This window comes from Octodon degus, unplaced genomic scaffold (genome assembly GCF_000260255.1).
Source record: "Octodon degus isolate 3935 unplaced genomic scaffold, OctDeg1.0 scaffold00345, whole genome shotgun sequence".
In the NCBI taxonomy this organism is placed as follows: domain Eukaryota; kingdom Metazoa; phylum Chordata; class Mammalia; order Rodentia; family Octodontidae; genus Octodon; species Octodon degus.
This window is the reverse complement of record NW_004524921.1, coordinates 994859-1007694: the sequence shown is the minus strand read 5'-3', so window position 1 is coordinate 1007694 and position 12836 is coordinate 994859. Positions and strand designations below refer to the sequence as shown.

Here is a 12836-nt window from a genome sequence, read left to right as displayed (position 1 = left end):
ATATTGAATAGGAGTGGTGATAGAGGACATCCTTGTCTTGTACCAGATCTAAGAGTAAAAGATTTCATTTTTTCCCCATTTAGGATTATGTTAGCCATTGGATTTTCATAAATGGCTTTCACCAGATTGAAGTAGAGGTCATGTATATCAATTTTCTGTAGGACTTTGAACATGAATGAGTGTTGGACTTTGTCCGAAGCCTTTTCTGCATCAATGGAGATGATCATGTGGTTTTTAGTTTTCATTCTACTGATATAGTGCATTTCATTTATAGATTTTTGAATATTAAATGATCCTTGCATCCCTGGGATGAATCCTACCTGGTCTTGGTGTATGATCTTCTTGATGATTTGCGGTATTCTATTTGCTAAGATTTTATTGAGGATTTTGGCATCTCTGTTCCTGAGGGAGATCGGCCTGTAGTTCTCTTTCTTAACTTGCATCTTTCCTTGATCTTGGTATCAGTATAATACTTGCCTCCAGGAATGAGTACTGCTTCCTTTTCAATTGCATTGATGATTTTCAGGAGTATAGGGACTACATCTTCTCTAAATTTCTTGTAGAATTCAGCTGTGAATCCATCTGGTCCTGGACTTTTTTTGTCAGTAGCTTTTTAATTACATCCCGTATTTCATTGGCTGTTATTGGGCTATTGAGAGTGGTTATATATTCTTGATTCAGTTGTGGAAATTTGTAACCTCCTAGGTACCTGTCCATTTCTTCTGTATCTTCTATTCTGTGAGAGTAAAGATTCTCTAATTAGCTCTTGATAATCTTCTGAATTTCCACTGAGTCTGTGGTAATTACACCCTTTTCATTCTTTATTGCTTGTATTTGAATTTTTTCTTTCCTCTTTTTGATGAAGTTAGCTAGGGACTTATCGATTTTATTTAATATTTTAAAGAACCAGCTTTTTGTTTCGTTAATTCTTTAAACTGTTTTCTTTGTCTCAATTTCATTAATTTCTGCTCTAATCTTTATGATTTCTTCCCATCTATGGGCTGTGGCTTTGGTATGCTCTTTTTTTTATACTTGTTGAAAGTGCAGCATTAGGGTATTTATTTGTTCCCTTACTTTATTCCTAGTTTGTGAGTTCACAGGTATGAATTTCCCTTTGAGAACTGCTTTCGTCATATCCCTTAAATTCCGATAAGTTATTCTTACATTTTCATTGAATTGTAGACATTGTTGAATTTCTTGTTTAATTTCATCTGTAACCCATTTTTTGCTGAGTAGTGTGTCATTTAATTTCCATGGATTTAGATTTTTTTTTCCTGGTTTCTTTTTTCATTTATTTCCAGTTTCATTGCACTGCGGTCAGATAATATGCATAGGATAATTTCTGTTTTCTTGCATAGAGTTAAGCATGATCTATGAACCAGTATGTGGTCGATTTTAGAAAATGACCTATGTGTAGTTGAAAAAATGTTTATTCAGCTTTGTTTGTGTGGAACACTCTGTATATGTCCACCAAGTTTGTTTCAAGCTCTGTTTATGTTGTGTTATTTCTTTGCTAATTTCTGTTTGGTTGACATATCTTTTTGGGATAAGTGGATGTTAAGGTCTCCCGTTCAGATTGTGATATTGGATAATAGATTTTTCATGTCCATTAAGATTTGCTTTATATAGTTGGGTGCTCCAGTGTTTGTTGCATACGTATTTATGAGTGTTACCTGTTCCTCTTGAATTTTTGCCCTAACCAATAATGGCCTTCTTTATTTTGCTGGATCACTCTTTGTTTGCAGTTGACACTGTCTGAGAAGAGGATTGCTACCCCTGCTTTTTTCTGAGGTGCTAGGGAGTGTAATATTGTTTTCCATCCTTTGACTTTCAGCCCCTGAATGTCTTTAAGAGTTAAATGTGTTTCTTGTATACAGCATATTGTTGGATTTTGTTTCCTAATCCACTGTGTCAATCTGTTTCTCTTATTTGAATAATTGAGTCCATTTACATTGATGGCTAGAACTGTATTGAGTTACAATTGACAGGTTATATACCTGTTGTCATTTGCTCCTTTTTCTCCTGTGTTTAATTGCTTGCCCTATTTAGTTGGTTGCTTGCATACTATTTAGTTGGTTGCTTCAGATCTCATTCCTGGAGTTCTAATCATTTTGATCCCTCTCTAGACCATCTTTCAGTAGCCTGTGTAGGGTTCGTTTTGTCATCATGAAATTCTGTACTTTTTCTTTGTCATGGAAGTATTTCACTTCTCCATCAAACTTGAAAGAGAGTTTTGCAGGGTATAGTAGTCTGGGCTGGAATTTTTTTTCACGGAGGAGTTGAAGTACTCTGCTCCATGCTCTTCTTGCCTTCATGGTTTGTGAAAAGAAGTCGACCATACTTCTGATGGGTTTTCCTTTGAATGTGGTCTGCTTCTTTTCTCTAGCTGCTTTCAGTATAGTATTGCTCTGAATTTCTGGGATATTGACTATCATATGTCTCTCTCACTTTTTTTGGTGTAACTTGGGATTGAACTGAGAGCCCTGTGCTTGCCAGGGAAGCACTTATTCTACTGAGCCATCTCTCCAGCCCCTATTACATGTCTCAGTTTGTTTTTAATTGGTTTGACGTTCCTTGGTGTTCTATATGCTTCACATACCTAAATGTCAGATTCTTTCCTCCTAATTGGGAAGTTTTGTGCTATTACTACTGCCCACATTTTTTTCCATGATTTTATTGAGACACAAATAGCAATGAGACAGTTTCAAATCAAATTGGTGAGACAGTTTAAATAATTAACACATTGCATACTCTCTTCCTAGTGGCTATTTGCTGTACAAGATACAGACATGATCTCCTATTTACAAACACTATTAGAACAAATCCCTCTATTCATTAAGAGAATGTAACACATTTTTCTTAACCATTTTGTATACACAGATACAAAATGGACATTCATCTGTATCCCCTTTTTTGTTTAGTTCCATCAATTGAATATTATAGGTGTGTTAACTCAGCAAAATATTCTAAAAGAGTCCAGTAGTCCATAATAGTATTGGTTCTTCCTCTTGAGTGGCAGTGTCATTAATTGTTTACCTGAGTCCCCTACAGCTCAACATAATAGCATGGCTTTACTTCTTTTTTTTTTTCTCATCTTTTTTTTCAAATTGTTTCAATAATTAACACATTGCATACATTCTTCCTAGTGGTTAATTGCTGTACAAGATGCGGACTTGATATCCTATTTACAAACACCATTAGAACAAATCCCTCTATTCATTAAGAGAATGTAACTATATATCTATCCTAACCACTTTGAATACACAGATGCAAAATGGACATTCATCTGTGTACCCTTTTTTTTATTAAGTTCTGTTATTTGAATATCATAGGTGTGTTACCTGAGCAAAATAATCTAAAAGAGTTCAGTACTCCATAATAGTACTGGGTCTTCCACTTCACTGACAATGTCAGAAATTGTTGACCTGAGTCCCTTACAGCTCAACATAACACCATGGCTTTACTTCTTATATTTCCTTTTTATACTTTTCTGCTGGGTTTTTAAGAACAAGGTAAAGCAGGATTTATGCAACAAGAGTGCTAGCATTTGGGTCTGATAAGGTCAGTGAAATCCCCTCAGGATTTATCCTGAGGTCCTGTACCTCAGATTGTAGAACCTTTATCAGTGTCAGCCATGTGGATGAGTCACAGCCATTGCTTGGCCAATGTGCTCTCTGTGAAAGCCTTGAGAGAATGTTTTCTCTCCATGGGACTCTCCTTAGGCACACTCTACATCATCGATCACTTTCCTCTTTGGTCCCATAATATCCTTGATCAGAAAATTTGGGACACTGCCGAGTTACATGTCGTTACAGTACAAGTTCTCATATGTCCTGAGTCTTAATTGACGTTGGAAGACTAGGGCCAATATATTGGTTTTCCTTACAGTCTTCTTTTTCATCTAGTTTTGGTCTGCAAACTTAGGTTGTTAACCATCCAGAAGACATGCTTATTGTTATTACCATACAACTTAGGCCGTTAAGCTTAACCTCACTATCTGTCTGGATATCAAACATCTTAGGCATAATATGAAACAGGTATTTTTCATCAAGTATTGATATGTTGAACTTTAAGTCCCTACAGAATATGATAAAAAACACTTAAAAATTGGAATATATTATAAAATAGGCATAAGTAATTATATACTTCTTGTATTTGCACATGATTCCAAATCTGCCTATATTTTTTAACGTCATTTGTATTGACTCCTTTTTTCATTGATGCCTAATAATCTCACATGGTTCATCTTTGCATTGTCTTGCAGGTGATCGATTATTTTTTCCTGCATCCTATTTGTTTTTAAGAGTTCCTTTCTTATCTTTTCAATAGCTGCACCAGTGTCCTCACGATCTGACACTCTGTCTTCACTTTCAATTAAACAGTTTCACAAGCTTGTGATTGTGATTTTGAATTCATCTATATCTCTTTGACACTGCTTCATGTGATCTATTTCTTTCCCATATTGCTCATTCAAGGAATCGATCATTTTTCTAATCTCCTCAATTTTTTATCAATGTTTCTTTAGAAGCAATTATTAATTCTTTTACTGCATTGTATTTTTCAGATTGCATTTCCTCCCTATGTTTCTGTAGTTGATTCTTTATTTCAGATACTATGAGTTCAGATAATTCTGTTGCAAAAAATAATTGCACAAAATAATTCGGCTCTGAGTTCTTTTGTAACTTTCTGCTCTTGCTTATTTACTATCAACGCTATTAATTCATACATTTGTGTTGAGGTATTGTCCTCTGCACTTTTTCTGGGTGGGCATTGGGTTTCCTCTATATGTTTCTGCATTTAATTCTTTAATGCAGATGTTATTAATTCAGGAAATTCTTATTTCCAATCTGAGTTCCTCTATACCTTTCTGCAGTTTTTTCTTTATTTCAGAAGCCATTGATTCATTGATTTTAGCTGTGATTAACAATTTGTTCTGTGTTAGTGTCCTCTGCAGTTGTTATGGGTGGGCTTGGGGTCTGAGATTGCATTTTGCTCCTTCTCATTTTCATTTTGTGCAGCACTGTCTTCTGACCTTTTTTGTAGAGCTTTGGTATAGTTATACCCTTAGCACCTACTGAAGTTCAGGTGCACATCTATAAAGTTTGGATTCATCCTGCTGTGCCTGGCTTGGGTCTGGCTGCTGTGCTGAGCTCCTTCCTGCTGCCACCCTTAAGATTGAACCTGTTGTGCCCCTCTGGCAAGTTGTTCTGCTCCTGGAGTAGCTGGGTATTTCCCTCCCCTACTCTCTCTGCAGGGATTACAGCTGCAGTGTTTCACCTGAGACCTGCATCCCAGGCCTGAGCTGAGTCTGGAGGCTACAAGGTGGAGTAGCAGGAAGAGAAAGCTCTCTCACACACTCACCAGGCCTGGGCTAGGACTGGATCTGGAGGTCCCCAGAACACCGCAGAAATTCTCACTGGGTCGTCAGGGTGGTGTGGGTGCTCTTGAGTGGAGGGAGTTCCCAAGTGGGTGGAAGAAGGTCTCTCCCACGCTGCACCTGGTCTTGGACCAGCAAGTACCACTGGCGCAGGGTAGCTGGAAACTCTCCCACACACTCACTGGGCCTGGTCTAGGACTGTATCTGCGGGTCCCTAGAATGTAGCAGAAATTCTCACTCGGCAGGTGGGGTGGTGGCATGCTGCGGAGTGATGGTGGAGTCCCAAGAGAGCAGAAGAGAGTCTCATCCACTCTGCACCTGGGCTTGGAGAGGCAAGTGCCACCTGTGCAAGATAACTGGAAGCTCTCCTACACACTCATTGGGCCTGGGCTAGGACTGGATCTAGGAGTCCCTTAAACGCAGCAGAAATTCTCACGCAGCAGGTGGGGTGGGAGTTTACTGTGGAGAGGTGGGGGATCCTAAGGGGGTGGAAGAGGGTCTCACCCACGCTGCACCTGGGCTTGGACCAGGAGGTCCCGCTGGTGCATGGTAGCCGGAAGCTCTCCCCGATGTTAATGTACTTAAATTGCCTGCATGCATGCAACAATCAGATGCCAAAACTGTTATTTCACAATGCCTTAGTCACACCAACTACCACTAAAAAATTGTCCATGTTCAGATTTTAACTTCTATAAATGACAGGCAGAATATGGCACATGTTAAAGTGAAAAGATATCCAGGGGAAGATTATAGTCAATGTCATCCACTATCTCCTTCACTCAACGTAAAACAAGTCAAGGGGGAAAAGAATTTTATTTACAAGAACATATAAAATACCTCAGGGAAAGGGAATGGAAAACAGAAACTTGGGGAAAGAGGATTAAACCAAGGGAGGCCACTACACATAATAAGTAATCAAAGAGAAACACAGGTAGCAAAGCTCAAAATTGCACTCCTATTGGCTTTTTTCTTGTAATGCTTTTATCGCAGTACATCTCATACAGTGCAAAATTTATCTAAACTGTACAATTTGATATTTTTAGCATAGTTGGGCAACCGTTATCAAAGCTGAGTTTAGAATAATTTCAGCACTCCTTAAAAATTCTACAGCGAACATTGCTCTGTCCAAACTATAGTCCCTATGAACTACTAATCTGTTTTTTTTCTGAAGGCTTGATTTAGAAATATTTCATATATCTTCAGAATCATAGAGTGACAATGAAGTCATTTTGCTGTGAATAAATGAAATAAGTTTCTTGGCTTCACATTGCTAGACTTTCAGTTACTAAAATAAGCTTTGAGAATTAAAACAGTCTTGAATGTTAACTTACAAAATATTTTCAGTAATCAGTTCATGATGTTTTAAATAAACAACAAATATCTTCATTCATAACATCACATATTTGGGCCTATATGTATGTATACATCTAAAAGCAAACTATGCTGTGTGTCTAAGCTTTGAAGTTCAGTTTATAGAATTAAGACTGAATAACTTTAAATTATATGAAGAAATTTATAGGCACTCTCTTTTATATAATATATGTCTAGACCTTAATTATACAAAATGATTGTAATTTAACAATACTTTAAACTTGGCCATGATATTTACATTTTATCTACACCTGTGGGTTTTGGTTAAACAAGCATTTTGTTACTGGTATGAGACACACTGTATGTTGGGTAACAAATCTATTTGCAGCCATTAATAGATTCCTAAACTTGCCAGAGCTTTATGGATGTTCTTAATTCTCGTCAATAATTATACTTTATAAAACTCATCTAAACTTTTCTTAAGATTTTTTAAAATTTTAATGAGAAAGAAATAGCAACCAGACAGTTTCAGAACAGGTTAATAGGACAGTTACAATATTAATACATTGCATATTGTTGTCTTCATAGTAGTTATTCAGAGTACAAAATGCAGACATGATATCTTGTCTAAACATTATTTATACAAATCTTTCTTCTCATTGAATTAAGAAAAACTTGCAGAATATCTATCCTATTTTGTATATACAGATATTTATTTTTTCACTACAAAATGCCCTTCATTTATATCCTCCTTTTTTGTTTTGTTTTGTCAGAAATGAGTGATTCATTGGTATTCAAATATTGTAGGTATTTGAATTCAACAAAATAACCCAATATAGTCTAATAATCCATAACAGAAGTGGGTTATCAGTAGAACTAGCAATGTCAGAAGTTGTTGACTTGAGCCTTTTATAGCTCAGCATATTAATATGGCTTTACTTTTTATACCTCATGGTTATACTTTTATGCTGGATGGTTAAGACCAAGTTAAAGCAAGATCTATATAACTAAAACTGTAACTTTTGAATCTGACAAAGTCAATCATATCCACTCAAGATTTACCCTGAAACTATGTAGAGCAGCTTGTAGATCTCAACCATCTGGATGAGTCATAACAATTGCTTGACCAGTTTGCTCTCTGTGAAAGCGTGAGAAAATATTTTCTCTCTAGGTGACTCTCCTTAGGCACACTGTACATCATCGATCATTTTCCTATGTGGCTCAATAGTCTCCTTGAACAGAAAATTTGTGAAACCACTGAGTTACAGGATGTCAGAATACAGGTTCTCTTATGTCCTGAGTCCTCACTAACCTTGAAGGGCTAGGGCAAAAAGATTGGATACACTTGTAGCCCTTCTTTTTCTCTAATTTTTGGTCTGCATATTTAAGTTGTCAACCATCCAGAAGAGAAGCTTGATAGTATTACCCTCTGACAGACGCAATTGAGCTTAACATCACTATCTGTCTGAATATCGAATGCCTTAGAAATAACATGGAACAAGTATTTTCCAACAATCGTTGATATTGTAAACTTTAAATCCCTGCAGAATGAGAATAAACAATTACACATTTTACACAGAGGTTGCATGCACTTACATATGAAATCTTTGAGTTTATTTTTCCTTTTACCTGAGTAACACCTCATTGTGTAAAAACACTATAACTTTTTCATCCATTCCTTAGGTGATGGACATTTTTGTTGTTTCCAAGATTTAGCTTTCACAGATTGTGCTGCTATAAACATAGGTGCATAAATGACAATGGAATACCGATCTCTGACAAAACTAAATAAAACAGGGGGGTACAAATGAACAACCATTTTGTATCTGTATATTCAAAATAGGATAGATATATAACTATCTTCTCTTAATTGAATGAATAGATAGATTTGTACTGATATTGTTTGTGGACAGGCTATCATGTCTGAATCTTGTACTATGAAAGGCCACTGGGAAGACAACAATATGCAATGTAGTGATTGTTGAAGCTGTCTTACTAATCGATTTTAAAACTGTCTCATTTCTATTTGTTTCTCAATAAAATTGTTTAAAAAGTAGTATAAACACAGGTGCAGATATATCACTATAGTATGATGCTTTCAGTACCTTTGGGAAAATTCCCAGAAGGGGGATAGCTGGACTGAATGGAATTTCCAGTCCTAGTTTTTTAAAGGAGTCTCCATACTGATTTCTGTAATGGTTGCACCAGTCTACATTTCCACCAGCAGTGCAGAAGGGTTTCACTTTCCCCACAGCCTTTCCAACATTTGTTGTTGGTTAATTTCCTAATGATAGCCATTCTTTCAGGGGTGCGATGGTATACCAGTGTTGTTTAAATTTGCATTTCACAGATAGCTAGTGATATGGAGCACTTTTTCATGTATTTTCAAGTATGTTTAGCTTCTAGAATTTCTTCCTCTGAGAAGTATGTTCATTTCAGATACCTATTTCGGGATTGGGTCTTTACATTTTGGGGCCCTAATGTTTTTTACTTCTTTATAAATTCTACAGAGAAGACCTATGTTTGAATGCTTATTAGTTAAGATTTTTTCCAAACTTCTGGCCTGTCTTCTCACTCTGTTGCTAATTTCTTTTGGTGAGCAAAACCTTCTCAATAATAGGAGTTCCCAGTTGTTAATTCTTTCAAGTATTTCCTGTGCAGTGTCATTTTTATTCACGAACTCTTTGCCTACCCCTGTGTCTTCAAGAGTTCTTCTTATTTTCTCTTCCACAAGATTTAGTGTTTCTGTTTTATTTATTTATTTATTTGTCTATCTATTTATTTATTATTTTTTGGCAGAACCAGGGGTTGAACTCAGGCCCTTGTGCTTGCCAGGGAAGCACTTATTACACTGAGGCACTTCCCTGGCCCCTAGTGTTTCTATTTTAATGTTTAGATTGTTAATCCATTTTTACTTTAGTGCATGGTGATAGACCTGCATCAAGTTTTAGTTTTCAGCATGTAGAGAGCCAGTTTTTCCAGCACCATTTGTTAAAGAGGCAATTTTTGTTCCAGCAAGTATGTTTGATCACTTAGTCAAAGATAAGGTTGCAGAGTGCTTTTGCAGTTGCTTCTGCACCTTCTAATCTATTCCGTTGATCCTCAGGTCTATTTCATTTTTTTTCAAAAATCATGCTGATATGAGGATGACGAGGAGGAAGAGGGCCAAAGGTTTTATGCCGGGGGCTCAGAGAGAAGTGGACAACAGATTGTTGGTCCTCCCAGGAAGAAAAGTCCCAACGAGCTGGTGGATGATCTCTTTAAAGGTGCTAAAGAGCACGGAGCCGTAGCTGTGGAGAGAGTGACCAAGAGTCCTGGAGAGACCAGTAAACCAAGACCCTTTGCAGGAGGTGGCTACCGTCTTGGGGCAGCACCAGAGGAAGAGTCTGCTTATATGGCAGGAGAAAGAAGGCAGCATTCCAGCCAAGATGTTCATGTTGTTCTGAAGCTTTGGAAAAGTGGATTCAGCCTAGACAATGGCGAGCTCAGAAGCTACCAAGACCCATCCAATACCCAATTTCTAGAGTCTATCCGCAGAGGGGAAGTGCTGGCAGAGCTGAGGAGTTTAGCTCACGGTGGGCAAGTGAACTTGGATATGGAAGACCATCGGGATGAGGACTTTGTTAAGCCCAAAGGATCTTTCAAAGCCTTCACTGGTGAAGGCCAGAAACTTGGCAGCACGGCCCCCCAGATATTGAGTACCAGCTCTCCAGCCCAGCAAGCAGAAAATGAAGCCAAAGCCAGCTCTTCTGTTTTAATCAATGAGTCAGAACCTACTACCAACATCCAAATACGACTTGCCGATGGCGGGAGGCTGGTACAGAAATTCAACCACAACCACAGGATCAGCGACATCCGACTCTTCATCGTGGATGCCCGGCCAGCCATGGCTGCCACCAGCTTTGTCCTCATGACTACCTTTCCGAACAAAGAACTAGCTGATGAGAGCCAAACACTGAAGGAAGCCAACCTACTCAATGCTGTCATTGTGCAGCGGTTAACATAACCGCTCAGCCTCAAGCCTATTCCTTCCCATGTCTGCTGCAGTTAGCAGCCATGCCCCATGGGGATCACCCCTCCTGCCCCTGTGCATACCCAGTGCTCCAGTGCCATGTTTCCATCGCCCTGGGTTCCTGTTTTGGTTGGACATTTGTTTTTCTTTAGTTGAATTTCCTGGATTTTTGTGAGGATCAATGAACTTTAAAGAAATAAATAAATAGCAACAAAAAAAATCATGCTGATTTTATCACAGTAGCTTTGCAGTATATTTTTAAGTCAAGAATTATAATGTCTCCTGCCTTGTCTTTGTTGCCCAGGAATACTTTTGGAATTCTAGGTCATTTTTGGTTCCAAACAAATTTTAGGAATGATTTATCTAGGTGGGTGAAGTATGTGGGAGGTATTTTGATACAGATTGCATTGGATTTGTACAAAAATTTAGGAGCTGGGAATATCTTTCAATTTTCTTTCTTTTTTTAAGGAATATAAAACTATTTATTGACCACTACTCACCATTATTTACAATAAAGTAAACAATATACATTAGGATAACATTCTGACTACTACAAAGTTGTTTTCCTGGCTTCTGCTGAAAACAGTAACTGGAATACTGAAGATTGAACCTACAAGTAAAGAACAAGTTGGGATCAAGAAACAACATGCAGATCAATAGTTTAGATTACAAGTGTGTCTGCTCATTTATTCTAGGTCCTAATTTTTTTCTTTTTCACTTATTTCAAATTTATTTTTGTTTTACAATTAATTTTCTTAAAGAAGCAATGAATATAAAATAAACAATTTTATTAACAATTAAATTCTATAAGAGTAGCATTTGCAATTTTACATTTTCTACTTTCTACTGCAACTCAACAAAATTATAAAAGTTTGATTCAATAAGCTCACCTTTAAAGCATCATATCATTTTTATGGACAGTAACCTAATAGATGTTCATTGTAAAAGAAGTTTTAAAAATTCCACAAGGCCAAAGGCAAACAAATATAGCCTCAGCAGAGAAACAAATATTATCAATGTGTTGGTAAAGATCACTTCTTTACTTTACTATGTATTTGTTTTATATCATCAGGAACATAATACACATATTGCTTTTATGGTCACATTTTGAAACCATTCACCTCCCTATCAACATGATTTTCAGTGGCTGCATAGTGGTTCATGAAACAGTTAATTTAGATGGCCCATCCCAAAATGTTGAACATTTCTACTGTTTCTTAGTATTTTTCCTATTTTAACACATCAAAAGGGCTGGGGATCTAAGTGCCTGCTTGGCAAGCACAAAAACCAAGGTTCAATCGCTCGTACCACATGCCATGCCAGCCCTGAAACCCTGGGCACTCTGTGCTGGCCACTGAAACTGGGTGGCACATGCCTGTAATGCCAGCACTGGGGAGGCTGAGTTTAGGTCCTAAATTGTGAACACTGCCAGCCACTCAGTAGGTTTCCGAGAGCCAAGTCAAGACAAACATGAATCCTGACTTTTAAGGATTTTTTTTCTCCAAATGCCTTCAGGGCAGGTTTGGCTGGCTTGAGTTGTGGGGATCGAACCACAGCAACCTGAGCCTGACTGCTTTGTTGAAGCAGCCACTTAAAGAACTGGGCTAAGGGGCAGGCCCCCGAATCCTGACTTTTGAGTGCAGATTTCAATTTGCTGTGAAGTAATGAGTCTTGAGGAATTTTTAATGTTCCCTTGTTAAGTCTTCCATAGCAAATTCAAACAAATCAAGTTTTGACTTGCTACCTTATTCAGGTGGGAAAGTTATTGGTAGAGATAAGAATTTTTTTCTCTCTTTTTGAGACAGAGTCTCATGATGCAGTTCAGGCTGGCCTTGCACTCACTTTGAAGCCCAGGCTAGTCTTGAACTCCCAGGATCCTCCTGCTTCAGCCTCCCAAGAGCTGGGATTCTAGGCATGTGCCTCCATGCCCAGGTAGATAAAGACATTTTTTCAGGGGAGTTTTGGAAGTAAATTGCATTTTTGTGACTAAAGACAGATACAGATTCTGATATGGCTGCTTTGAAAATACCTACTTTAAACTGTCCAATTAACCACAAAACCATCTATTTAACTTAAAAGGTTATGGCTTCAGAAAACCTTCTATTTAACTGGAAGTGATATCTTTGGTTGCTCAGA

The 12836-nt window shown here is 37.6% G+C and overlaps 1 protein-coding gene across 1 annotated transcript; it reads left to right on the top strand.

Annotated features, from left to right (window-relative positions):
• Positions 1–9050: 9050 nt before the first annotated feature.
• On the top strand, positions 9051–10801 carry LOC101563261 (NSFL1 cofactor p47). The gene is made up of 2 exons (XM_004648017.2): positions 9051–9077; positions 9834–10801. The coding sequence occupies exons 1-2, from the start codon at positions 9051–9053 to the stop codon at positions 10692–10694; spliced, it is 888 nt and encodes a 295-aa protein (XP_004648074.1). The 3' UTR covers positions 10695–10801.
• Positions 10802–12836: the final 2035 nt, after the last annotated feature.